At 41.3% G+C, this 26,450-nt stretch overlaps 1 protein-coding gene across 1 annotated transcript in view; it reads left to right on the forward strand.

Moving 5' to 3' along the window:
• cdh6 (cadherin 6) overlaps positions 1 to 11,631 on the forward strand; it is a 99,808-nt gene extending 88,177 nt beyond the window's left edge. Inside the window, exons 10-12 of the mRNA XM_030074728.1 lie at positions 2,358 to 2,475; positions 3,449 to 3,700; positions 8,843 to 11,631. Of these exons, the coding sequence (XP_029930588.1) occupies positions 2,358 to 2,475; positions 3,449 to 3,700; positions 8,843 to 9,390 (918 nt within the window). The 3' untranslated portion in view covers positions 9,391 to 11,631. The remainder of the gene's footprint in view (positions 1 to 2,357; positions 2,476 to 3,448; positions 3,701 to 8,842) is intronic.
• Positions 11,632 to 26,450: the final 14,819 nt, after the last annotated feature.

Consider the following 26,450-nt stretch of genomic DNA (forward strand, 5'->3'; position numbering starts at 1 on the left):
GGCTAATCTGAAGGTCACATGAAGTTTGTAGCTCTGTAGCAATTGACTGTGCAGAAAGTCGGCGACCTCTTTGCACTATGCGCTTCAGCATCCGCTGACCCCTCTCCGTCACTTTACGTGGCCTACCACTTCGTGGCTGAGTTGCTGTTGTTCCCAAACGCTTCCATTTGTTATAATAGAGCTGACAGTTGACTGTGGAATATTTAGGAGCGAGGAAATTTCACGACTGGATTTGTTGCACAGGTGGCATCCTATGACAGTTCCACGCTGGATCTCGAGGTCAAGTCACATTTGTCCCATGTGGACAGTTTCCACAGCAGTAAGAAAAGTACACCACCAAACAACAAAATGAGCAAACTGATGTCCCAGAAGGACATCGCAAGACATCACCAGAAGTTTTAGTGCGCAGTCTTAAACATAACTTTGACTTTTAACTCACTGGCTAACTCTGACAGACATAGCATGAAGCAGGGATTCATGCTTTTTGATGATTTTGAGGATTTTTCAGACACAATTTACTGCTTATTTGTGGTATGCCTCCCAATTAAGACGATCTCCTCATTTACCTGTTAGAGTGTTGGCATTCATCATTTTTAATTAGCTTCTCCCTCAAGCTGCCTCTTTTTACATAAGATATGTACTCCCCAAGACTGGATATTTCATACAATTAAAATCTAATTTTTAATGCAACTGAATGCACAGCAAATGTACAGTGCATTCAATAGTGTATCCACTAAACCATCCCTATAGCAATTGTTTAATACATGTATGATATGATTCACCATTCACAAGTACGAGACTGAACCAATGTAATGAATGCACACACACACACACACACACACACAAACTGGTTTAAACTATGAAGCTGATTGGCTGATTGGGTCCTTGAGGCCACACAGTATCTTCTTCTGTGGTGGCTGATGAGCTAATCCACCATGGAAGCTGTCAGGAGCTTTCACACATCAAGTATTATGCACAAATAGGGTGACACACACACACACACATATATACGCACACACACAAATGTGCATCAAATATATAACACACAACGTGCACTTGCGCACATTTACAAGTTAAATAAATATAAACCTTGCGTGCACAAATAAAAAAAAGACACAAATGTGCATAATTGCACACACATGCTTACGAACGAACACACATACACATACACCACCTGCACACACACACACACACACACACACACACACACACACACACACACACACACATCTCGTGTCATTCTTCAGAAAGGTGGCTTGCTGCCACTGGTCTCCTCACATCCCTGTCATCCTGCCATCCTGCCACCCTTTCATCCTTTCATTCTTCTGCCCTTTCATCTGTCCGTCAATGTTAGTCATCATTATTTGTTCACTAAATATCCTTCGCTGCTTCCCTCAGGCTCTGGATTTGTTGGTTTGCCGTGTGTGTGTGTGCGTGTTTACATGTCTTTATGTATGTCTGCATGCACGAGTCTGCGTGCGTGCACACGTGTTACCTCGGTGTTTTGCATTTGCAAGCCCAAAGAAAATCCTCAAATCCACCAAGTCAACAAGATAATTATTGGCATGGATCCTTGTTAAAGCCTTCAATCTCTCTGCTAGTGGCCCCCATTGGCTTTAATGAGGACGTCTAACAATGCTAGCAAGCCACACTAAGCCGGTTAGGTGAAGTGCCAAGGCAAAATCTGTTCCCCCACTTTGTCACAGTGTCAGGTGAAGAAAAAGAAGAGACTGTAGTTCAAAAGAAAGAGGAGACTCAGTCTGGCTGCCATTCCACAATACTCAGTTTGATGCTCGTCAGTCAAAGGGACCAGAAACACCAGAAGTATGCAGTTCCTCCTGATTCCATTAGTGCCATTCAGCTACTAATCAGCCACTATATTGATACTGAAAGTAATGTCTTCAGGAAGTCTATACACAGTTTGCCCACAAATACCATATTTTAGAAAAGCATTGTCAGTTTTTATGGGTTTGATCTGTGGGTCATGGAACTTCTTTTAATCCCAGGAGACAATGCCACCTGTCAGTTTAGTTGGTTGAAATGGAAAAACTGGAGGTAGAAGCTTTCTGTAGGTAGTTTTAAGTGATGTATATTGATGTCAACACAGTCAATGGACAGATACCTGATTTCAAAAAGATGGTAGTAAGGCTATTAGCCATATAAGATAAATGAGATATATATAATACATTTTGTTGGCATCTTTAGCGAAACCTTCTTACGATATAGACAGTGTAGAAATGCGTTGATTTAATGAAACCCCTAACCTTTGCATCATCTTTTTAGCGCATTGGCTGCTCTTGATCCATTTTATCACAAGGACCTATACAAAGTTAATGGATGTTGGTGTTTTCTGGCAGCGTATCCAGACAGTGAGTGCTGTCGATGCTGACGAGCCATCAGCGGGCCACAAGTTTTTCTTCAGCCTGGCTCCTGAGGGAACCTACCGCAGCAACTTCACTGTCCGTGACAACGGAGGTAGGAACTACTGCATCTATGGGTGCTTTTGCATCACTGGAAATCATATTCTTTGGATTGGCTTCAGTGGAGAGTGAAAGCCAGACAGATTGGGTAGCTATGGTCAGTCTTTTTGCCCCCCCCCTTTTGTCAAACGCACAATATCAAAATAAAAAACAAAATAAAATTAGAAGCCATAGCGCACTGCAAATTATACATTCATTGCCACAGAATTGACACACATTGATTCATAGATGGTATATGTAGTGGAACAGACGTGTTGAAATTGCTCAGTGAAATAGCATAAAGTTACCCACTTACCAGTCACCAGTACCACTCTTACAGCACACCAAGAACTACAAACTACTCTGATAACTTCAAGCAAAATGACATTGAAAATAACATTTTTAGCATATCAACAAATGTGAACAAAGCAGATTATGCCAAATTCAAACCTAAAAAGTCCTGGGACCCATTTTTTGAGGAAAGTAAAAATCTCTTTTCTTGTTATTTTCCTATTTGAATTGGAAAGATCTGGCAGGTAGCATCTGCAGGAAGTTCCGCATTGTAACCTTGCACCAAGAAGAAACAACGTACTAGAACTTCTGCAGATAATTATAATTACACCCAAAAATATATTTATATATTTATATTTGTATTTGTATTTGTATTTATATTTATATTTATGTTTGGCATAATCCACTTTGCTTGCACTGGTTTATGTGCTAAAAGTTTTATTTTTGGAGTTGTTTTGCCCCGCTGTCAACATGGAGAGATAGAAATGCAGTATTCTGGATGAGTAGCCCAGGGAAGCATGAAAATTAGAGGCTCTTAGATAAAGTGAAACATGGTGATGCTGAACCTTCTGTTGATCAGGGAGAAAACCAGATAGGATATAGACCATGGAGGAAGGACACATGGCGTATCTCTGTGTCAAGACACTGACAATATGCATGGGATTAACTGAGCTTCCCATTTCATTGTCTCAACCCAGATAACACCGCTGGCATCCTGACGCGCCGAGCCAGCTACAGTCGCCTTCACCAGAGCGTCCATCTGGTTCCCGTGGTGATCACAGACGGCGACTACCCCATGCAGAGCAGCACGGGAACGCTCACTGTTCGAGTTTGTACCTGCGACCATGATGGCAACATGGAGCTGTGCAATGCCGACGCCCTGACCAGCTCTGCCGGCCTCAGCACTGGAGCATTCATTGCCATCCTCCTCTGTGCCATCATCCTGCTGAGTAAGTGGGCAAGAATTGATCATTACTACACTGGTTGTCTATGGAATCCAATTTCCAAGCCAGTTCGATTTCCCTTAAATTTCCCCACTTTGGCAAAGTGGGGAAAGGTTCTATAGCTCCCTGGACATGATATGGGTCCACATGGTGGTGAAATCTCCTCATTAGTTGCTCTGTGGGTTACTAATCCACATACTTTATTTATAACTCTCCATTCACTTCTATAGCTGCCAAAACAACACTTTTAGTACATAAACGAACACAAACAAAGCGGATTATGCCAATATAAAAAAACAATCCCTGGTACCCAATTAAAGGAAATGGCTCTTTGCTTGTTATTTTCCTGTTTAAATTGGAAAGTAGTTCCGGCAGGTAGTGTGTGCAGGTCATTTCTGTCTACTAACCATGCACCAGGAAGAAAAGATGCAATAGTAGGGTCACAAATGATTGTTTTAACATAAATAATGGGTACAATTACAGTTTAATTGTAATGCAACATTTATAATACCTCATCTAAAAAAAAATGGTTGATTTAAATGTCATTAATTAATGATTCAATAATTTATTTGTCTATCAACTAGCAAATGGTGTGGGAATTGATCAAGTACTTCGAACTTCACCACTCATCCCATATAAAATTTAACTAATTCAGCATTTATTAATGATGTTCAAGCCATGCTATATAAATTGGCAGAGCGGGTGCTGGTGCATGCACGCATTATGCAACATGTATGATCACACTTTTCCATGCTCACCGCAGTAATTTCCTGAATTCATCGTCAGCAACGAGTTGTTCTTCAGCGCATCTTATACCCAACCAACGCTCTGCTATATCATCAGCTGTAATGGAAAACAATGTTGGATCAGTGCTCCAATATGCTGCTGCTAGCAGGAATCAAGCCCCATATGGAAATGAATGCGTCTCATCTGCCACCACATCCTCACTTATCCTCTTATTCATGCAGCGGTCACAGTCCGATGGGCTGCTGGGAAAATGAATACATATTTATGCCTCTGAAAGTGCAGTCATTGCAGACTTAGTTAGAGAGGACACACACACACACACGCACGCATGCACAGATGTATGGAAACGCACACAGGAAAAAGGCAGTGCTGTAATACAGTGTCCACTGTTGCATGAGTGCCGAGAGAAGATGAATGCAAGCAGCCCTGAACAGTCTCCACTCTCTTTTCCTCTTTTTCTCTCTTTCTGTCATACACACACACACACACACACACACACACACACACTGATAATTCCATCTTAATTCGATTTATGCAGCGCTCTTACTATTGAAACTGTCATGTAAACACCTTTATCAACATAATCTTAATCAGGAAAAGGTCACACTCAGAGGAGGCATAAAGTGATTAACACACCTCAGTTTCTGCTCAATATTTTGATTTTTTTTGAGGCACGCAAGCATCTTGGATTTGTTTTTCTTGTGAAACTGTGCGTGTCGTAAATTTCATAAAATGCACTGATCCTGATATGCGTTTCCACATTGCATGACAGCGTCTTCTGCTTTTGGAAATGATCGCAATTAAAGGAATTGTTCACCCATTTAAAAATGAATTATATTATTTCACTGCCCCCGTAGCTGTTATGTGGGACAGTGGCGGGGCTAAACCGAACCATGTGACACTGACACGTGATTAAAGCGAAAACCTGATGCATCTCATCCTGGTGCCTTTGGTGTCGATGTCAAACGTGAAAGAGTCGTGACCAAGCTGCAGCATTTGACAACCCGAGAATGAGAATGTGTTGGCTATGTGACAGCAAGGAGGGAAGTGAAATAATATCTTTTTCTCTAAATGGGTGAACTTTTTCTTTCAGCTAATGTTACAGGGACTGAAGGAAGAACCATGAATCCATTTGGCCAGGTTATTAGTGAAATTACATTGCCTGTGATTGCTGCCTTACACTGAGTATTGGTATGCATGTAAACATACCCACCCCCTTATCTATTAAATCTTATACATCATTTCGCCCGATTTAGATTGCTTCCTACCCTCTGTTTTACCCTCTACATCTGTGCCTGTTAGAATCTCTCCTGTTGTTGTCTGTCCATATCCCCAGCTGTCTTTTCCTCCCTCTTTCTATTATCTGTCTATCTGCATCTTTCTCTGTCTCTGTGCCTTACTCTGCCTTTAGTTTTTCTAAATTCTGATTTTGTTATTCTCTCACTCACATCAAAGTTCATGCTCTTCTGCACTTTTCGACTCATTTCATGGTGTAATTTGTGCCGCTGTGCATTATCGGTTATTTCAGTTCCCTGACCTTAACTCCGCCTCTGCTCTTTCTCACTGCCGTTGTACTGTTATTTGATTTAAATTCAAACTGGCCTGCATGGGCTTAGCCAATCAAATGTTCTGCATGATTATTTATGGCTGAGCCCTCTCTGAAATCAAAGGCTGCTATCCCTCTTTGTCCTTCTCTGATGGGCGTACACTCCTCATGTTCTCCAGTGATTTTGGTAGATACTGTATCTGTGCATTGTATTGTCGATCTATGTCAAATGAAGCAAAGATAGGGTGCACATAGTCACCTAAAATGAGCCAATACAAATTTGAAGCTGGTAGTGAATATTTTTACAGTTGCAGTGGATTAACTCAAACAGCAAACTATCTTTCTCCTCTTTTTCACTCATGTACCCTGCTGTTATATTTTATGTTGTCCCTGACTTGAGCAAATCAGGTCGGGTACAGCCTCATGGAGGCATTTTAATTGAAGCAAAACTGAACTTTGAGGATTTGGTTGTATAGCTGTCTGGATGTGATGAATCCACTTGGTGGTGAACTATTTTCATTAGTTACTCTGTGCCCCCCCAAACAGCTAATCAGTTTGTCAAACTGTATTTGTATCTCTCCATTCACTTTCAGAGCAAAACAGCTCCCAAAATAACACTTTTAGCATATAAACTAACAAAAAACAAAGTGGATTATACCAATATTAAAAAACAAGTCCCCATTTGTTCCTTGTAATTACAATTATTTGTGATAGTACTATCGTGTTTTTTCTTCCAGGCTGAGGTTACAAGGATCATTTGTAAATGAAGTTCAGAATCAAGAATGGTCAAAGGTACATGTGCAAAATGACCCAGAAATAATTTTAGATTTATGGAGATCTTAATGAAGGTAGTAAATAAGCATGCTCCACTGAGGAGCATCGGAAATGGGAAAATAACAAATGGGAAAATAATAAGAAAATAGCTGTGTAGATGAAATGCCCAGGGAGAATCTGCTTAATGTCTCATAATAATCAAAACCATGTACACTTTATGTAAAAGGTGAAAATTGTCTTAAAAAGTGCACAGACACTCAAATGAGGCGTTCATTTATCACATCTAGGGTACATAGCTCTGTTTGAATCAACTTTCCCAGACCTTTACTCATCAAAATTTTAAACTTTTAAAAGCCTTAAGTGCCACTTCAGGCACCAGATCCATTTTGATGAAACTTAAACAGACGATGCATCTTCAGTCGCCCAAAGGTGTCTGCATAATTTGAGTGGAACTGTTTGTTTACTTGTTAACTATTTTTCTTTCCATCACTAGTTACAACAACTATCTCTCTTGTCCTCATTTGTGGTACTGTTGTGTTTTCCAACCTCCCCCACAAATATCTATTCCTATCTCTGCTCCTGTCTTCACTGACAATGTAAAGTGTTCGAGCCCAGGGGTTTTCAAACTTTTTCACGTTCTGGACCCTTCATTCTTCTCAGGACACTGAAAAGATATTTCAGTTTGTGTTGATTATGAAAATGTTTAAGTGTCACATTTGTCAAATACATTTAAAGTGGTGAGATTAAGACATAATGTTAAAATAAAGACGTAATGTTAAGATCATCTTTAATTGAGAGTATACTCACATTCAATATTGTGTCTTGGTTTGAGAACCTAACTGTAAAACAAGACAAAGCTCTCTAAAGTAGTTAAGCTGGGCAGCGAATCACAGGCTGCAAACAAACTTAACTGTCCCATCACTATGACAGAGCAGTGGAACAATTGAGTAACAAAATTTTAGATGATTGCAGCCATCCTCAACATCATTGTTTTCAGGTCCTACCGTCAGGGCAGAGGTAAAGAGTCCCCCTGTGCAAAGAAAAACATTTACAAAAAATCATTTGTTCTGGTTGCCATAAAATATCTCAATCAGTAAGAATAACCACCTTTGAAGCCAGCTTGCTACCTCAGTATACAACATCTTATGTAAATCCCACCTCAGCACAATGCACTTTACATTCATATAGTATGATATTTATTTGAAGCCAACCTGCTACCTCAGTATACAACATCTTATTTAAATCCTACCTCAGCACAATGCACTTTACATTTATATAGTATTATATTTATTTGAAGCCAACCTGCTACCTCAGTATACAACATCTTATTTAAATCCTACCTCAGCACAATGCACTTTATACTTGTATGAATTCAGACCTCACCATCGAGCTCTTGGTGCTATTTAATGTCGCTTCTACTGTGATTTATGTGAACTTTTTAATGTGTCTTGTGATGCACTTAGCATGTTTATGTAAATGTGTTTTTAATGTATGCAAGTCAAAGACAAATTTCTGCCTTCTGCACACAAAAGGTTGACAATAAAGCATTTCCTATCTCTATTTCTATTTCTATAATTACTCCTCTATATTGTGTGGTAGTGATATCTAGTGAATTACCTCTCTGAAAACAAGTAAATTCACCTTACTTTTTTCAGAAACATGGGGGAAAAGTGATTGGCAGATTGGCAAAAAAAATTGACAGAATATTAGAAAAAAAAATCATTTAAGAATTACTGAAACTTCACTAAAAAAAAATCTACAAATTAAAATTAAAAGTTGCTGGGACACAAGCAAAAAATTAGCACCATTTTTGTAGTTTAGTTTGAATTCTTATTTAAATTCTACATTTAAAGGAGAGATTGGTGATGCTGGATTGATGTTTCTGACCTTAGCCTCAAGCTTTAAATGCTTTCACAAGAATTGATTTTTTTTTTTTTTAACAAACATTTAAAGTGAAATTAAACTATTGCTCATTTTGCTGAGGTTCTCCAGGAGGACCCTCAAGGACACCTGGGGGCTCCAGACCCAACGTTGAAAACCACTGGTCTAACACCTTGTCGTTCTTCTTTTCTCTGTCACAGTGATCGTGGTTCTCTTCACGGCATTAAAACGCCAAAGAAAGCAGGAGCCTCTGATCATCTCCAAGGAGGACGTCCGGGACAATGTAGTGAGCTACAACGATGAGGGAGGAGGCGAGGAGGACACCCAGGCCTTTGACATTGGAGCTCTGCGACACCCAGACACCGCCGCCGCCTTGGAGGAATCTGCCAAACAGAGACGTGACATCATCCCCACAGACACCCTGCTGTACCCACCACTCCGCCGGGCTGCCACCGCCGCCTCGGGCCTCATTGTACCGCAGGTCAGCATTGCATCGCGGGACAACGCGGACGTACGCGAGTTCATCAACCAGAGAGTGCTGGAAAATGACTGTAACCCAACGGCGCCGCCCTATGACTCGTTGGCCACATATGCCTACGAGGGGACAGGCTCTGTGGCTGAGTCGCTGAGCTCGCTGGGCTCCGCATCGTCGGAGGCCGAGCAGGACTACCACTACCTGAGTGACTGGGGGCCCAGGTTCAGGAAACTAGCTGACCTGTATGGGGCGGAAGACAACGATTTCTGCTAACAAAAACACAAACAAGCACGCTAATACACATTTATATGTCAGGAAACTTTCTGACCAAAACAGCATCGAGGGCAGAAACCTCAATCAGAAATTGTGAATGACACTGATTAGCTCAAGGAAAAAGCGAAAAGGAAATTTCTAAAACAATCGTGCACCTAGAGCGCCATTTTGCTTGAGCCAAACATACACTTATTCAATTCAAACAAACACCATACCATACAGTGAACCTGCCAAATGTCCTGGCAGATGGCGATGACCCAAATGCTGGCCATTCAAGGTAACTGTCCTGATGCTAAGTGACTGTTGGAGTTTAGGCAGTTCTTAACTGCCTTCACATGCAGCCGAGCACAGAGACCTTACCAATCCACCAGCGTCTTGCACGCTGTTAAATCCAAGTAGTCCTCACTAGCTGTTACTGGAACGGGAACTGCTGGATAGAGGTAGCCAAATCAACCAGCACAGGGCTAGAGCCCAAAGATCTTCAGTTTGGACCCTGTAAACATCACAATGACCTCTTCAGTGGGTCATTTCTGGCCTGGATCGAATTTGACTCGGTATTTTTTAATCAGAATTGGACTTTTCCTACCTTCAAGGCTTCGCTTTAATCTGTCCTCGGTCCTCGTCATTTTGCAGAGCATTTCGTGTTGCTGTACATGTACCATTGCAGGGCAAGTAGAATGGCGTGAAGGTTTTTGAAGCAGGTCATTCCACGAACCACTGCAGAGGTATCTGAGGATCGAACCAGACACACATTGTACTGTCGCCATGAAAGGAGTGTGTGAAGGATTTTTTTTGTTGTTGTTGTTGTGTTTTTTGACTAAGTGTCCTTCTGCCGCCCTCCGAGCTGAACTGTGGACCTGGGACTTGACTGGCTGATACTGGAGGGTACCGATGACTCTTTTATATGATTGCTTTTGTCTTTTTGCTCTTTCTTGTGTAAAATGATCATTCCAGAGGAGCCATTCTCAAGGATCCTCACTTTAAATAGCCTTCTCTGCGACGCAGAGTACAAGAGGAAAAATTCATGACAAAATGCGTTGATTTACTTTTGTTTCTGTATGTTTCGCATTTTGTTTTTGTTTTTGTTTTTTTCCCTTTTTTTTACTGGTCTATCTTTGTGCTACACAGAAATAGAAAAACTATGTATGTTCACAACATCATGTCTACCTGCAGCTTCTGAATAACTGTATGTGTTGATGAACTGCTGGAAGGAGATATTCTAGAATAACTTCAATTTGAATAGAATTTTTTTTCTTAAACAATTTCATTCATAAGGTCATACACACAGTGATTTTAGACAAAGTGTTTTCACTAAGAATTTGCTTCATCATTGACCTGAAGGACAAGAGAAAGCCCTGCCTTCACAGCCAGCACTGCATCTTATTTCTCAAACAATGAACCTCATTTTCAGCTTTATCTTATTCGACCTAGTTTCCACATCTTATTTGCTCTTATCTGTTCTCTCATGTTTTTACATACTTGATCCAACTGTTTATACCCAAAGGTATTCTATTTCATGCTTTCCTGGCATACATTACAGACGCTGCTGTTTCTCATTCTTATTTTTAATACTTAAGCAGAGAAATGAAACTCGATTTTCCCTCAAACATAGGCTTATTCCAGGCTTGATACCTGTTAAGAAGCAGTATATGCTCACAGGAGACAAACTTTATTCTGTGTCCAAACTTTATTCTGTGTCCAAACTGAAGACTGAAATTTGTTGTAATCAACTAATCCTCCTTTGAGTTTGATGTCATCGCAATTAGTAAAGCATAAGTTGGAAATTACAACAGTCAACCTCAGCGGCACATAACTAAAAAGTTACGTTACTGGATTAAATTTACCACAACAAAGTCTGAATCACTTAATGATTTAAAGTTTATGTTATGACATTCTGATCCAGTACCAGAAGTTTGTATCGTTTTTTGATGAAAAAGCAGCAGCTTGTTCAAGTTGTGTTTTGTGACAGTGGTCTGCTCTGAAGGCTTATGACAGAAATGTCCACGTATTTTACTTTGCATTTGTTTATATTGTAATTCATTCTTTTTGTACCAAATATTTATAGGACACAATGATGATATTCTTGCAGAAAAAAAAATCACAATACTGTCCAGCTTAACTGTTTTTTAATGTACTTTTGAAGGTGTGAAACTTGCTGTGGGCAGTCTACCGTCGGTATATGATGTACTGTATTACGAACAGTTGTTTAATTTTATCAAAATAAACTTTTACAGTGAAAGAGCTGCTGTTCATTTCATCACTGTCTGGCTTGCGAAACCATTTCCATAGTCATTATCATTAACATCATCATCACCATCATCACAGATTGTGCATTTATTTTTCTGTTGCTTAATGTATCCAGATAAACATTAAACTCAGATATCCATCGCCACTGTGCTAATCCAGTTATTTGCTAATGCACCAGTTGTCACAATAAAACAATTGGGGAAATAAGCACTTGTAAAAACCTATTGTTTTGATGTTTCTACAAATGCTAACTGTTAGCTTCCTGCCATTGAGGTAGACTTCCCCCCGGCTAACATTCTTAAAAATAACCACCATAATCCAAATTTAGTAAAATAAGAAAAGTTTGAGTTGGATGATAAGTTTTTACAGTGTGAAATGGCATAAATTTTGACCATGTGAAAAGGCTAATGTTATGCATTGAGCACAGTAACATTCACTACATGTACAAAAGTATTGGACCACCTCCACATTACACCTACAGGAGATTTTTTGACCTCCTCTTCTAAATCCATAGGCATTAATGTGGAGTTGGTCTCCCTTTGCAGCTAGAACAGCTTCCACTCTTCTGGGAAGGATTTCTACAAGATTTTGGAGTGTGTCTGTGGGAGTTTCTGCCCGTTCATCCAGAAGAGCATTTGTGAGGTCACACACTGATGTTGGACCAGAGGGCCTGGCCAGCAATCTCCGTTCTAGTTGATCCCAAAGGTGTTGGATGGGGTTGAGGTCGGGGCTCTGTGCGGGCCAGTGAAGTTCTTCCACACCAAACTCAGCCAGCCATGCCTTTATGGAGCTGCTTTGTGCACTGGGGTTCAGTCATGCTGGGACAGGAAAGGGCCTTCCCCAAACTGTTCCCACAAAGCTAGAAGCAGAGAATTGTCCAAAATGTCTCGGTGAGCTGCAGCATCAAGATTTCCCTTCACTGGAACTGAGGGGCCGAGGCCGAGCCCAGAAAAACCAGCCCATAGCGTTATCCCTCCTCCAGCAAACTGCACAGTCGGCACAATGCAGTCAGGCAGGGAACGTTCTCCTGGTTTCACCAAACCCACACTCATCCATCAGACCGCCACATGGAGAAGCGTGATTGGTCGCTCCACAGAACATGTTTCCACCGCTCCAGAGTCCACCGGCGGCGTGCTTTACACCGCTCCTTCTGATGCTTGGCGTTGGGCTTGCGTGTGGCTGCTTGGCCATGGAAACCCATGCTATGAAGCTCCTGCTGATGCCAGAGGAGGTTTGGAGCTCTGCAGTTATTGAGTCAGCAGAGCGTTGGCCACTTTTACGCACTATGAGCCTCAGCGCTCAGAGACCCTGCTCTGTAACTTTACATGGTCTGCTACTTGGTGTCTGAGTTGCTTTGGTTCCTAAAATCCTAAAATTTGAGTATTTGGTTAAAACAGCCACCTTATAATGTTCTGCTCCTGTGGCTAACAGTTGTCAACATTCATAAACCACAGAACTGACAGTTGCCTGTGTAAAGCAGACATTTCCTCTGAGACTATTTTCTGGTGGAGACCAAACTTACAACAGCAGTCAGTCACTGGGCAAATGTCCAGCCTACAAGGAAACATGATTGGACATAACTTGTTGCATGTTCACAAGCAGGAAAGCCAAGAAGAAGATGCCACAGAAGACACTCTCTATGAGCGATGAAAATTTTCTTTATTGTCAATATAAATATTCAAGTAGAAATGCTTTTGCTATTTCCTGCAATCAAGTACTTCCGAGGTCGGAAGGAAGCTGTGCATTTCAAAATGAGAGAAACCAGATGAGCAAGTTTACCACATCATTTTTATGGCCACATTGATTAAAAAAATCAAATCAAATTCACAATATCATTATTTTCTCAATATCTTAATGACATTGGTGAGTTTTGACCAAGGCTTTGAGATTCATTCAGATCACTCCACCCAACTTCAACTCATCAAAACACAACAGTGCTGCTGCTTTTAGGAAAACTAATGTGGACGACTTTATTACAGTGATGGAATACTGCTGTGAAGAAAGTTTGAAGTCTCAAAGTTCATTTTCATTTTGTAGTGGAATGAATGGAAACTGGATATAAGGGAGGAGAATGATATTGGACGACTGATTGGTTTGGGAAAAGATTAGTGGAAATGTCTAGTATCTACATTTTGTAGATATTATACCAAAAATGCAAAGTCATTGGCATGGTCCTTAAAAGTATTATAGGTTGTTAGTGCTTGTGGCACTATAAAGCTTTTTCACAGTGACCATATGAAATAAGCAGGTAAACACTGGCGTTACTAATGACATTAGTTAATGTTCTGTTCTGTTAAGTGCAGCCGAGTCTTTCCAGTGAACCAGCATGAACAGCAGCATGACCCTGGCTCTGTTAGACCTGAATGAAGCAGAATCTTAATTAATGTCATTAGTAACACTTGTTTTGACCTGCTATTCATGTCAAAATGGCTGCTGTGAAAAGGCTTGACAATGCACACTAGGAAAACTGGGTTCCTGTATTGTTTGTATAACTTGAGCCTTAAATGAGCCTAGGGGCAACATGTTACACACACGGACGTAAATAAAGCAGATTTCAAAATACTCCAAGAAAAAAAAGAAAAGGTTTTGCAGTTGTATTTTTGAGGTGCGAAATGCATTCAACATGTTCATAAGTTCTCCAGCACACATACAATGTGTTTTAGTGAGCCATTTTTAATGTAAACCAAACCAAGTGTGTTTGCAGGGAGAACTATATTGGGTCCCTTTTAAAATGCAAACACCTCCTCCCATCACAAGAAGTGCAAGAAACAGGTTTTCCCAAAAGGAAAAGCTTGAACACACACATGAAGGAGACATGACTAACAGGAGGCTGACACTGAAATAGCTTCGTGGAACATGCAGGCGTGGTTTTTGGGTGGATTTAGCCTCAACTCCGACAATCTGGGTTCACTTCCAAACTCATAGGTAGAACATTTCCTGTGTTTGTGAAAATTCTTTTTTTTTTTCTAAACTTTTAGTAAAAGAGATCTTTTTAGTTATCTAAAGCCATCATCTCAATCCTAACCTTAAATGAAGTAGCCTGAGTTGCCTTTTCTTAAAAAATAATTCCAGTAAGACTGGAGGTTGTTCTTCCCCCTTATTTTCTGCATCACTGTAGATTTTCCAGTGCTTTGATCATGTTATGAGATGTGTGCTATTTTCCCTCCTCGTTGTTGTTGACTGGGTTGTGATAGACACAGGACAAGTCTTAATATGACTGAGAGTGTTAACTCTTGGTTAAAATTTTTACCCCTTAGGCACAGAAATAGGACACATAGTGAGCTGAGAGTGGAATCTTGATTTACAAGCAGAAAGTGACAGTAATTACAGCACGCACTTGTAAATGCAGTACTTGAATTTAACTTTTTAAAAAATTACTGGTATACCTGCAACTTCTTCTGAGGGAGAAATGCTCAAAGAGGCCGTAATTCCCCCCCCCCACCCCCACTTTTTTTTTTCTCCTTTTCTAAAATAATCTGTTTTTAGAGGCTCAGTCTCTTTTTGGTTGCGTTTTATATGCAACACGCTTTTTTATGCATGATGTATACAGTCCTGATCAAAATTTTAAGACCAGTTGAGAAATTGCAAGAATTTACATTTTGCACTGTTGGATCTTAAGAAGGTTCTAGTAGAGCTTCAAAATGCAAAAAGAAGAAATGGGAGTGAGACAAAAAAAAATTTGAGTAAGCAATTTATTGCAAACAACCATTAAACTTCGAACATTTTCCATTTTGAACCATAACACCCTGTAATTTACTACCAGTAAAAAATCAGAGTAAGGAACAATAGATTTGTGTGGTTTAATTCTAATATAGTTGCTGGGAAATAGCTCTGTTATGAAATGAGCATATTATCGCTAATATACCAGCCCTCTAAACACAAGCCTATATTTGGTTAACAGCATTACTTATTCCAAATCAGCACTTAAAAATTATGTTCCCATGCAGCTAAACTGCATTCTTAATTACATTTAGAAGGAAATGTATTTTGTCACAAATTACATTCGTTTCTGACTTATTTTTCTTTATGGCTTTTAAAGTTTGTCAGTGTCAAGTCCTTACGGTTAGGCATAAAAACTACCTGGCACACAGGTCAGCTCAACTCTGTGTGTTAAGTTATTATAGTCATAGATGTGTAATAAACATTGTGTTTTAGTTAGGTTTTGGTTTCGCTATTTATTAATGTTTTATTTATTGAGAGAGTATAAGAGAACATCCCATGCTCAGTTATGTGTTATGTGTTGCAGCAGTTTTTATGTTGATGAAATTTGGAACACGGATTTGGTGCAAAATGTGACCACTCGAGAACTGATTAAAAAAAAAAGGTCCAGAAACGCTCCAAAATACCGTATTAAGAAAGAACACCATAGAAAAATTCATACTTTGATTTGATATCAAAAACTTTCTTACCTTTTATTGCCAATCTAATAACCTGAATGGCTTCACTCTTTAGTTTGTGGATGTAAAGTTTGATGAGGCTGTGATTATCTTAGACGTCACTATAGGTCATTTTATACAGCGATGTCAAGTTTCAAAAAATGCTCTCACTCTAATGAAATGGCTGCTATGGGGGCCAACATCATCACATATGAATCAAATGTGGCTCATTGAATCCACAAGAGTCTCAGCTTTCACAGGCCACAAGAACACATTTGGACTGCAGGGTTTATGGCCCAAACTGCATGGGATTAGCAGAAGGTGGGCATGTCTGCAAAGGGGGGAGCCGTGGCTGCCCAGAGAACCCATTTTCATGAGTTCTGGAGACCAGAAGTCAAGGGGCCCCACTGGGATGCTGGTATTTTCACTCTAGCTTTCAAACTGACCCCTCCACAGCCTCTGAAAGACAGAGGGCCAGCGGGGCCCGCCCATGGGCCATTGGATCGGTAAGGCTCCAACAGGCCTACTTTATCATGTTATTATTATTATTATTATTACTATTATTATCATTATTATTTACTGTTTTTGTAAAAAGGGTTGAAAAGATAGCTTTGAGAGCCAGACACTCATAGTGAAATTCCTTCATGGTTTACAGGTAGAGTGATGCAGAAAACATGATACAGATGTTATGATATGGGAGGTGTTCTACTCAATGAGGTTGGCAGGTTTAAACAGTCATCTACATTTTACTCTCTGTACTCCCTTTTTTTCTGTTTGTATTTATTTTTTGCCATCCATCTGTCAACAGCTGATGGACAGGAGATGATGAGCGTGAAGTAGAGCACATCAGTTACCTCATCAGCTATATTCATATAACAGTAAAAAGTTTGGCTGAGTGGCTGTATGCGTGTGCGTGTATATGTGTGTGTGTGTGTGTGTGTGTGTGTGTGTGTGTGTGTGTGTGCCCCCGCGCATGCGCCCACTGGCTGCATTAGCAATAAGAGCTCCAACTTTGCCATGCTAAGAGCACAGTGCCTGCCTCCATTAGTGCTTCACATTTTTTATCACTGTTAATCTTTGATGGGACTGTCATGTAAGGAGATAAAAAATGACTGTCAAACTCACTACCCTCCAATACACACACACACACACACACACACACACACACACACACACACACACACATACTCTCTTTCTCTCTCACACACACACACACACACACACACACAACACCCCCAAAATACTACACCACACACAGTAATATACTGCATATGAGAAAATCACACACACACACACACACTCACTCAAAAAGGCCCTGGTAGAGATGCACACAAACATTAGGGTTGAAACAATTAACTGAGTAATAAAACAGTCGATCAGCAGGAAATTATTCAGTGATAATTTTGACAATCAATTAATCGATTATCAAAATTATTTTTGTACCTTTACCAAATGACGTGTGCAGGCACAGATATATCAAAAAGTTGATCAAGCCTTTTATGAGTGATATGCTGTTGCACATGGCTTTGATAGGAAACCCTCAAGCAGAAAACGTGCGGTTCATCTGTCATTCTAACTACATGCACACGTGGGCCGGATGTGAGTGATTGTCATCCAACAAAGAGCTGACTGTGAGCACCAGGACGCGTGGGGAACAGCAGGGACTTTCAACACGTTAACCAAATGTGTTAGGTAATGCATCATCTGCCCCCAGCGGCTTATTGAAGGTGCCATGCATTTGCCCATGGTGATTCTACACCTCCTGCAAATCAGGACATCCGTTTTTTCTTGGGAGACGCTCCTCTGGGGAAAACTGCTCCAGACCGCTTTTCTTCCAGCACTAAATTGTTGGAGCAAAGTGGCCAGAGGACATTGCTTTTAACAGGAGGGGAAAGCGATGTATTTGTCCTAATTCCACCGTGTATTGAGCCTGCAAATATGTGTCTTCAACATGACCCAACAGTAGTCTTACACACCGCAACTGCCCTGGTGGAACTGACTTAAAAAGGTTAAAAGCCCTGTTAAAAAACATCCTTTTCTGAGTTAGTATTATTCATGAGTTTTATCCTCATCACCTTCATCACTTGAGAGTTCCTAAAAGACAGCAACTGTGATCAAATCGAGTTTTAGAGGCGTTTTAGTTCCTCTTGTAGGGCAGGCTAACAATGCTACAAATCACCTATCCAGCAAAGAGAAAAGATTCTGCCTTTTGGAACTGAGATAAATTACTAGTCCTGTGATGATATATTAGTAACTAAAAACTTACACGTGTAGTTGTAGAGCTGATGTGAAAAAATCTTAATCTGACGCTGTTGCTAACTAAAGCTCCACATCAGATTGAAGGGGGGTAGTTTCCCCATAATTCCAGCTCATAATTCTGTGCCTGTCATTTTGTATTGAGAGTCTGCATAAGTACAGGGTGACCCAAAAAAAAAACAGGAATTTTTGAAGTGCGTATTGGCAGACATGAGCAAGTGGCAGCACAATTTTTAAAAAATGAAAATTCCATCATTGTTTCTTAAATGGCATGTTTTCAGGTTTCAATTACTATGAATAAAATATTTTTCTTCCATCACTCTTGGTTTTATTGGATTGTTAAAAAGTTCCCGTTTTTTGGGGGTCACCCTGTATTTCCTATTTGATTTATTTATCCAGGAACAGTACAAAATTGCTGTGTCATGCTAACAGGCTAACACATAGCTACTGTTAGCCTACCACCGTTTGTTGAACCTGCAGGAAAATAACGGGTGCAGGTGACGAGTCAATCGAACAGGGCCGGATGGAAGAAAAGATTGATTGGATCGCTGTAATGTGTGAAAGTAGTTTTTTAAACCTGCCCTGGCAAAACCACATTCGACTCAGATGAAATCAACACCCAATGGGCTCTAGTTTCCCGGCGCAGCGCGGGATGGCGCAGTGAGGCGAACCCCGCGCAGAGCTAGTTTCGACCGGCGAAGTGGGAGAGGCGGACAGTGTCCAAGTTTCGCAGGCGGAGGTTCGCCGAGATGGGAGTGGTGGCGCAGCGGGGGGAGGTGCCAACAGATTCGGCTTGGCGTAGTGACAGTTTCGTGCTAAAAGGCTTCGCCGAGGTGCGCCAAAAGCTCGCCGTCTGAAACCAGGTCTACTTTCAGCGCAAGGCGGAGCGGAGCTGGCGCAGTGGAAGTTTGGCTGCCTGGCGCACATCACCAAAACCTCACGATCAGCACAAACGGTGCCAATCTTCTTTGATCTGACATCAGCTGTGACGGGACAGTTGATATGGAGATATATGTATGTGCTGATTGTGATCGTAGTATTGAATAGTGTTTTTTCGGTATTTATTGCATCGTTCATGTGTCTAACATCCCAGAAGCCTGCCTGTGAGGTTTTGGTGACGTGTCCGCACTGCTCGCCGGTCTCCGCTCCGCGCCTGTCTCCTGAGCTCCGCTCGCCCGCGGCAATAGACCTCCATGTCAGCTGTGGTAAACTTTCATACGCCTTCACGCAGCGCATTTTAAAGGCAAGGACAGGGGCTCATTTGATTGGTTACATGTGAATCGGCTGTGTCAAACCCACTTCATGCCTTCTCTCCTCCCCTCCGCCGGTAGGAGGGATGGCGGAGTACTTGCGCCACCGAGAACGGCGTGCCAAACTTGGAAAATCCGCCTGGCCACACCCAGTTGGCGAAGCGCATCTGCGCTACGCCCCCGCCTCGCCTGGTCTGCGAAACTAGAGCCCAATGTGTGTCATCTGAGGGAGCTCATTGGGTGTTTTCTACACCTTTTCTACACAGTTCCCTCATATGACACACATGATCTCACATTCTGCTTTTTCAAACTTGAGCCTGTCTCACTGTGCTTGATACTCATGTAAGAGTAAAGATTTTCGTTTTGCAATGCTTTACACCATAACTACATCTGCCCTGGATCTTTTCAAGCTTCTCGGTCATCACACTACAGCCCCTCACATCACTGTCTTCCACCACACCTTGTTCTTGGACTTCACAATTATTGTATGATAATTATTTCTTTGCCCACAAGATATAATAAAAATAAAAGATAGAACAACAAAAGTAGAAAAAAATAAACCACCAGAGAGAGAGAGACAGAGAAATAGGGTACAGACTGGATTTGAACCCACAGTTAATTCTTTGACACAAATGTTTCTGACTGAAATATTGAAGAGAAACTATTTTTCAGAAGGTGACCATGCAGAGATGGGATCATTCTAAAGTGCTGCGAAAGCCACCACCAGAATAATAATTAAAAGTGGGTGCATGATGAATATGTAGCATATAATTGAAACCAAAAGGAATGTGGAAGTTATTTTTTCGATGGTGGCCATGCAGAGATGGGATCAGTCTCAGCTGGTGTCAGGGCATTTTCATTAAGGGGTCCTGAACACAATGCTGTGGAAGTGTCTCTGGAATAGAAACAACACAATCAACGAATCAGTGTCTTTGTATTTATTTTTGTATAATGTATGCAGAGGGAAAATGGAAGCATAGCCATTACATTATAATGTAACACTTGACTGAACAAAAATAACATAAAGACCATATGATAAACAGCAACAAAATCGAATGTATTTTTAAAACGTGAATGATTTCTTGTGAGTTTACTGCATGGAATTCTTTGAATCCATTTCTATGTACACACTGATCTCACATTGCAGTATTGTGAAATGTGTTTGTTCTATATAAATTTTTACCCCTTGAATCCTGAGCAAATTCACCTGATGTCTTTTAAAATCATGGGAAAAAGGTGATTAGCAAATTCAAAACATTAATATGAGGACAAAGAAAAGAAAAATGTCCAAGAAAATTCCCTAAAATTAATCATTGATAGTCGACATCAAAATTGACATCAAAATTATCGTGTTTAAATTTAACCCTTTGAAACCAGTGCAACATGATTTCATTTGAAAAAGGGGAAAAAGTGATAAGCACAATGGTGTGTGTGTGTGTGTGTGTGTGAGAGAGAGAGAGAGAGAGAGAGAGAGAGAGAGAGAAGAAATTGTAAACTAAATAAATGAATGTAATACAAGAAAATTACCAGCAAAACATTTTTTTTTTTTTTTTTACAAATTAAAAGACAAGTATATTTGTAATTGTTAAGATTATATATTTAAGCATCAGATCAATGATGCTTGATCAACATCAAATTTCTTGTGAGATGCTTGGGTAAGATGCCTTTCACTTTAACTGTATTTATGGATTTACTTAGTCATTTGTTTATCCTTTGTTTATTATTTAAGAAGTATCTGTTGAGACACAATAGTTCTTCTTCCGAGGAGTCCTGGTCAAGAAGGCAGCAAAAAGCTAAAAGTTACAAATAGAAAAACATGTACTTAAACAAAGGAATGAAAAGGGTTTTTAAGAGGAAGAGGTGTAGATTGATTTGTATCTCGAACTCCATCACACACAGTCTACATCAAGGCAACAGCAGGTCAGGGCTATCTAAAACAGGAGCATGGATATGGACACAAAGGCAGTGAAAGAAACAGAGCAACACAGAAACATCAGACCAGTTGCAAGAGGTCACACAGCGGAGGCTGTTGTGTGAAGAATTCAACCCAGTGAGTCTGTTCATCTGAAGGCAATGCAGCTTGTGCCTATGTCAAATTGTTGAAATCCATTTCTGCAGCAAGTAAATCACCAGCTTCATACCAAGCACACCCACTGCACTGCTGATACCAGTCAGGATGGATCCTTGGATTCATGCTGCTCACCTGCCATCAGCATGACACAACAGACAAACCAAGATTTGTTGAAGCAGGCAGCTTTCTGCAACACTTCAGCCATGCAGTTTTGGAAAGCATGTCAACAAAGTTAAAATGTGTATAGCAGTATAATACTACAATAGTGGGCTATGAGACTTTAAGATTTTAACCTTTTCAAAGTTTGTTTGAAACATACAACCCTCGAGGTGACTATGCTGTTTATTTTAAGACTGGGAGACTGGGAGATTTCAGCAATCTTATAGGTTTATTGCAGGCCAGACTGTGCAACATGGATCTAATAAATTTGGGTATGACATCCAGTTTGACATATGTAAGCTGTACAATGATCACATCTCCTGAATCTTATTGGCTACCACGCAAGTCAATATACAAGAAAACGTCATCAGCATACATCATCCATCTGCACTCAGTTTCATTGTTTACCACTATAGCAGTGGTAAACGATGAAACTGAGCAAGAATGGAGCCGTGCAGTAGTCATATTAATTTGTTTGGATAAAAATTCAAAGAAGACGAGGTGGAAGAGAATGTGGACCTGGTTGTTTTCTTCTTTGTTGGAATCCCAAACATTTCATTTCGCTCGTTTCACCTCCATGACTGTGTTTAGCGCCAGTGTTGTGTTCCTATTGTTTGGTTAGCAGACGTAGATGGTCACATTGTAGGATGGCTCTCCTAAATTTCTTACATTGTCAGAATTTTGTCCCAGGGTATCTTTGGTCACAAGACTGTGACAATAGCCATCTTTGAACCTCGCTCACACTGCAATGTAGGAAAACTATTTTGGAGCCACAACCAAATGTTTCTTCTGTGTTGTTCATCTTTCGCAGTGTGCAAGCTATACCATGGTTTTCAGGTGAGCCAAACCTTATTTTAACAGCAGGAGTAGGGGAGGTGGGGGCTGGGGTGTGGGTTGATGCGTCTCACAGAGGGGACTGACTGAATATTCTATTGTTTATCAGGTCAAATATCAAAACAGCCTATAAACACACAACTGTATGAACTTTAAAAACAGAGCACAACAGGGATTTAGTTTAAGTTACCCATAACATACAAATGAGCACAATAATTTCAAATCAACAAAACAGCCTTGAGCAAGGCTGACATGCATCAGCATTGTAAATACCAATAAAAATATGCCAGACTGCCTACAAGGAATGCATTCCTCATTCACATCCTGTACATACAACACAGTGCTAACCGTGAATACAGTTAATTCGGAATGGCCCTTACTGTAAAACAGAGTCGACCACTGAGGCCTGGGATCAGCTGCCTATGCTGTTTGTCCAGAAGTCCATTTGTGGAGTGGTGATGACGCATTGAATTCAAGATGTGATAAAGGGTGCATTCTTGATGAGGTGGGAAGCTGTGTTCTACTTGCTGTAAGCCTTCCAGTCCCGGACCCCCTCAACCACCTCTCTGGCTGGTTTGCCAAGTGTTTTAGCAAGTGCCCATACCTTGTTTTCTCCATACAGGATCAATGCATTATGCTCCTGTGCCAAAAGTGCTTAACCAGGGGTTTCAGCATGTGGACATGCACTGATTCTGGCATTTGCTTTGGGAGATTATCACAAACTGATAAAACTAACCCTGGTTAATCATGCCCTTGTGCTCAAGGAGTTCAACATCTTTAAAAAGACCCAGCGACACATGCCCTTTGGCTTTTTGTCTGTTGAATGTGGCGACTGGCATCCAATAGATATGTGACTCTTTGCTGAAGTTTCTGTGAGAGGCCCTGCAGCTCATAGATAATGTCTTTCATGCAAGGCAGATCCACTAAAAATCCAGGGTTTGTGAGGTGGTTGTGGAGCAATTTGTTCCTCTCTGGGCCCTATCTTGCGCCAGATACATCAGACCAGTTGCAAGAGGTCACACAGCGGAGGCTGTTGTGTGAAGAATTCAGCCCAGTGAGTCTGTTCATCTGAAGGCAATGCAGCTTGTGCCTATGTCAAATTGTTGAAATCCATTTCTGCAGCAAGTAAATCACCAGCTTCATACCAAGCACACCCACTGCACTGCTGATACCAGTCAGGATGGATCCTTGGATTCATGCTGCTCACCTGCCATCAGCATGACACAACAAACAAACCAAGATTTGTTGAAGCAGGCAGCTTTCTGCAACACTTCAGCCATGCAGTTTTGGAAAGCATGTCAACAAAGTTAAAATGTGTATAGTAGTATAATACTACAATAGTGGGCTATGAGACTTTAAGATTTTAACCTTTTCAAAGTTTGTTTGAAACATACAACCCTCGAGGTGACTATGCTGTTTATTTTAAGACTGGGAGACTGGGAGATTTCAGCAATCTTATAGGTTTATTGCAGGCCAGACTGTGCAACATGGATCTAATAAATTTGGGTATGACATCCAGTTTGACAGACTCCCTAAACCCGCTATTTGCAGATTTAGGATTTAGGAAGAGGCGTTCCCCTGTAAAAGTTGCTATCTTGTGCACCTCCCGCTATCCGCAAAACACCTGCGCTACCCGCTATATTATGAATAGGCGTGTTTTGGGCGTTACGCCAGTTAAACCAATCAGTGTGCCAGGTGCCATTGCCTTTAAGGGCAGGATGCGCTATCCTAAATCCTAAATCCTAAACCCGCGATGGAGAGAGGGAGGTAGATTTTCTCAGGGCTTCTACTGAGGCTAAAGCAAGTTGGCTTTATATACATATTATATATTATATTATAGGCGAGTTAATGCGGGAGGTGGAGCCACATGTGTCCAAGTGGACGTGTCACAAGGTTGTACTGATTGAGTAAAATCCCCGGGTCACACCACACACACACAAGAGGCAGAGGTGGAACTATGTGTAAACTAATTTATTGACAAGGTAGATTGGGCAAATAAAATATTAAAAATAAAAATATAGCACAGCTGCTGGCTTATGATAAAACAATAAAGCGTGCTGGCGTAAGTGTCCAATTAAAACAGTCTTTCCTCCAAACAGTCTATACTCAGTCCATTCCGGCGGTGTCCCGGTATCAGTCCGACCGTGTGCGTGGCGAGGCTCCGTCGGGGCGTGCATTGAAGCCGCCTGGGCGCGCTCTCGTAACAGCCCAAACGGGTGGTCAGGACCACCCGCTATCCGCTATCCCTAAAGTGTGTGCGCAAGATAGCAACTTTAGGGATAGCGCATGAAACACGCCCACGGACACACCTCCAGGCGCAAATGACAGAGTCGGCATAGCGGGTAGCGGGTGGCACAAGATACCGTTTAGGGATAGCGGAAGTTCCTAAATCCGCAATTTGCGGGTAGCGGGTAGTGGCAGCGGATAGCGGGTGGCACAAGATAGGGCCCTCTGTGTCACTGCAAGATGTGTCCTTGCTTGCTGTTTTGAAGTGGCCCCAGTAGTGAGTCACCTGGTAGAGCGCACTTATTGAGTCCTGATCGCAGTGTCCTGGGTTCAAATCCGACCACAGGCCATCTGCCGCATGTCATCCCCTCTCTCCCCCCTGCTTTTCCTGTTTCTCTCTACTGTCACTGTCAAATAATGTTAGAAATGCCAAAACAATAATATTTAAGAAAATGAAAAATAAAACATGTTAGTTATTCCAGGCTGCTTTCTCAAAACTACTCACCACCCACCTGATAGTACATAACTGCCAGATTCTCGAAATTTGCCTGCTTCCTCAAGCAATCTTACATTCTCTGTGGACTGGTGGTACACAGCTTGTAGTACAGGTTGGAGATGAAAAAAATCGCAGTGGTTACAACCAGCAACCTCTTTGAGAGAGTCTTGGACTGCCACTTCACGGGAATGGGTCAGGCAGTGCATGAACTGAATGTTTGGAAAATTGCGTTTAAGCCTTGCAATCACTCCAGTTGTTTAGCCGGTGAGGACTGAAGCCCCATCTGTGGTGATGGTGATGAGGTGTTTTGCCAAAATACATCATCTAATCTCACCTTCAAGGGCCCTTTTGTGTGCTATGCTATCATGATGTTTGTACATTTTTTTGTGCAACTGGTTCTGTGCACAGCTGCATATGTCCCCATTAATCCACTCTTCCGATAAGTGCGTGCCAATTACCTTTTCAGAAAATAAAGGGTTTTTACATCTCTGCATACGATGCATCCCATGCTTCCACCCTTAACGAATAACCATGTGTTAACCATGTGTGGGGTTTTCCATTCTCTCCATTGCTGGTTGTTAGCCAGACGAGAGGGGCAGGTGTGGTTAGAGGCATCATCATGGGCCCCTTGCTCTGGTGAGATGTTACCTCCATGTCCAACTTTTTCTTTCGGCTTGTCCTGCATTGTCACCTCGGCCTCCCAGGGCATCGGCAGCTTTGTGCTGACAGCAGTCCTGGCAGGCGCATTTGTGTCGATTGCTGTCATACTTACACTTGCAGTAGAAGACACCTCTGGCTCTGACTGCTCTTCAGATTTGATGGGCTTCCATTTTTTGGTAAATCCAAAATTTGTGAGTAAGCTTCCTTGTTTTCTTTTTAATATATCTGTATGCTTTCTCTCTCTCTCTCACTGTTCGGTGTGAGGATTCATTGTAAATGTAATGTGTGTATCTCTCTCTCTCTCTCTCTCTCTCCCTCTGTCTCTCTCTCTATACATACATACACACACACACACACACACACACACACACATATATATATATATATATAAAGAGAGAGAGAGAGAGAGAGAGAGAGAGATACACACATTACATTTACAATGAATCCTCACACCGAACAGTGATGGGATACAGTAAACACATTCC

Source organism: Myripristis murdjan, chromosome 17, assembly GCF_902150065.1.
Source record: "Myripristis murdjan chromosome 17, fMyrMur1.1, whole genome shotgun sequence".
Lineage (NCBI taxonomy): Eukaryota > Metazoa > Chordata > Actinopteri > Holocentriformes > Holocentridae > Myripristis > Myripristis murdjan.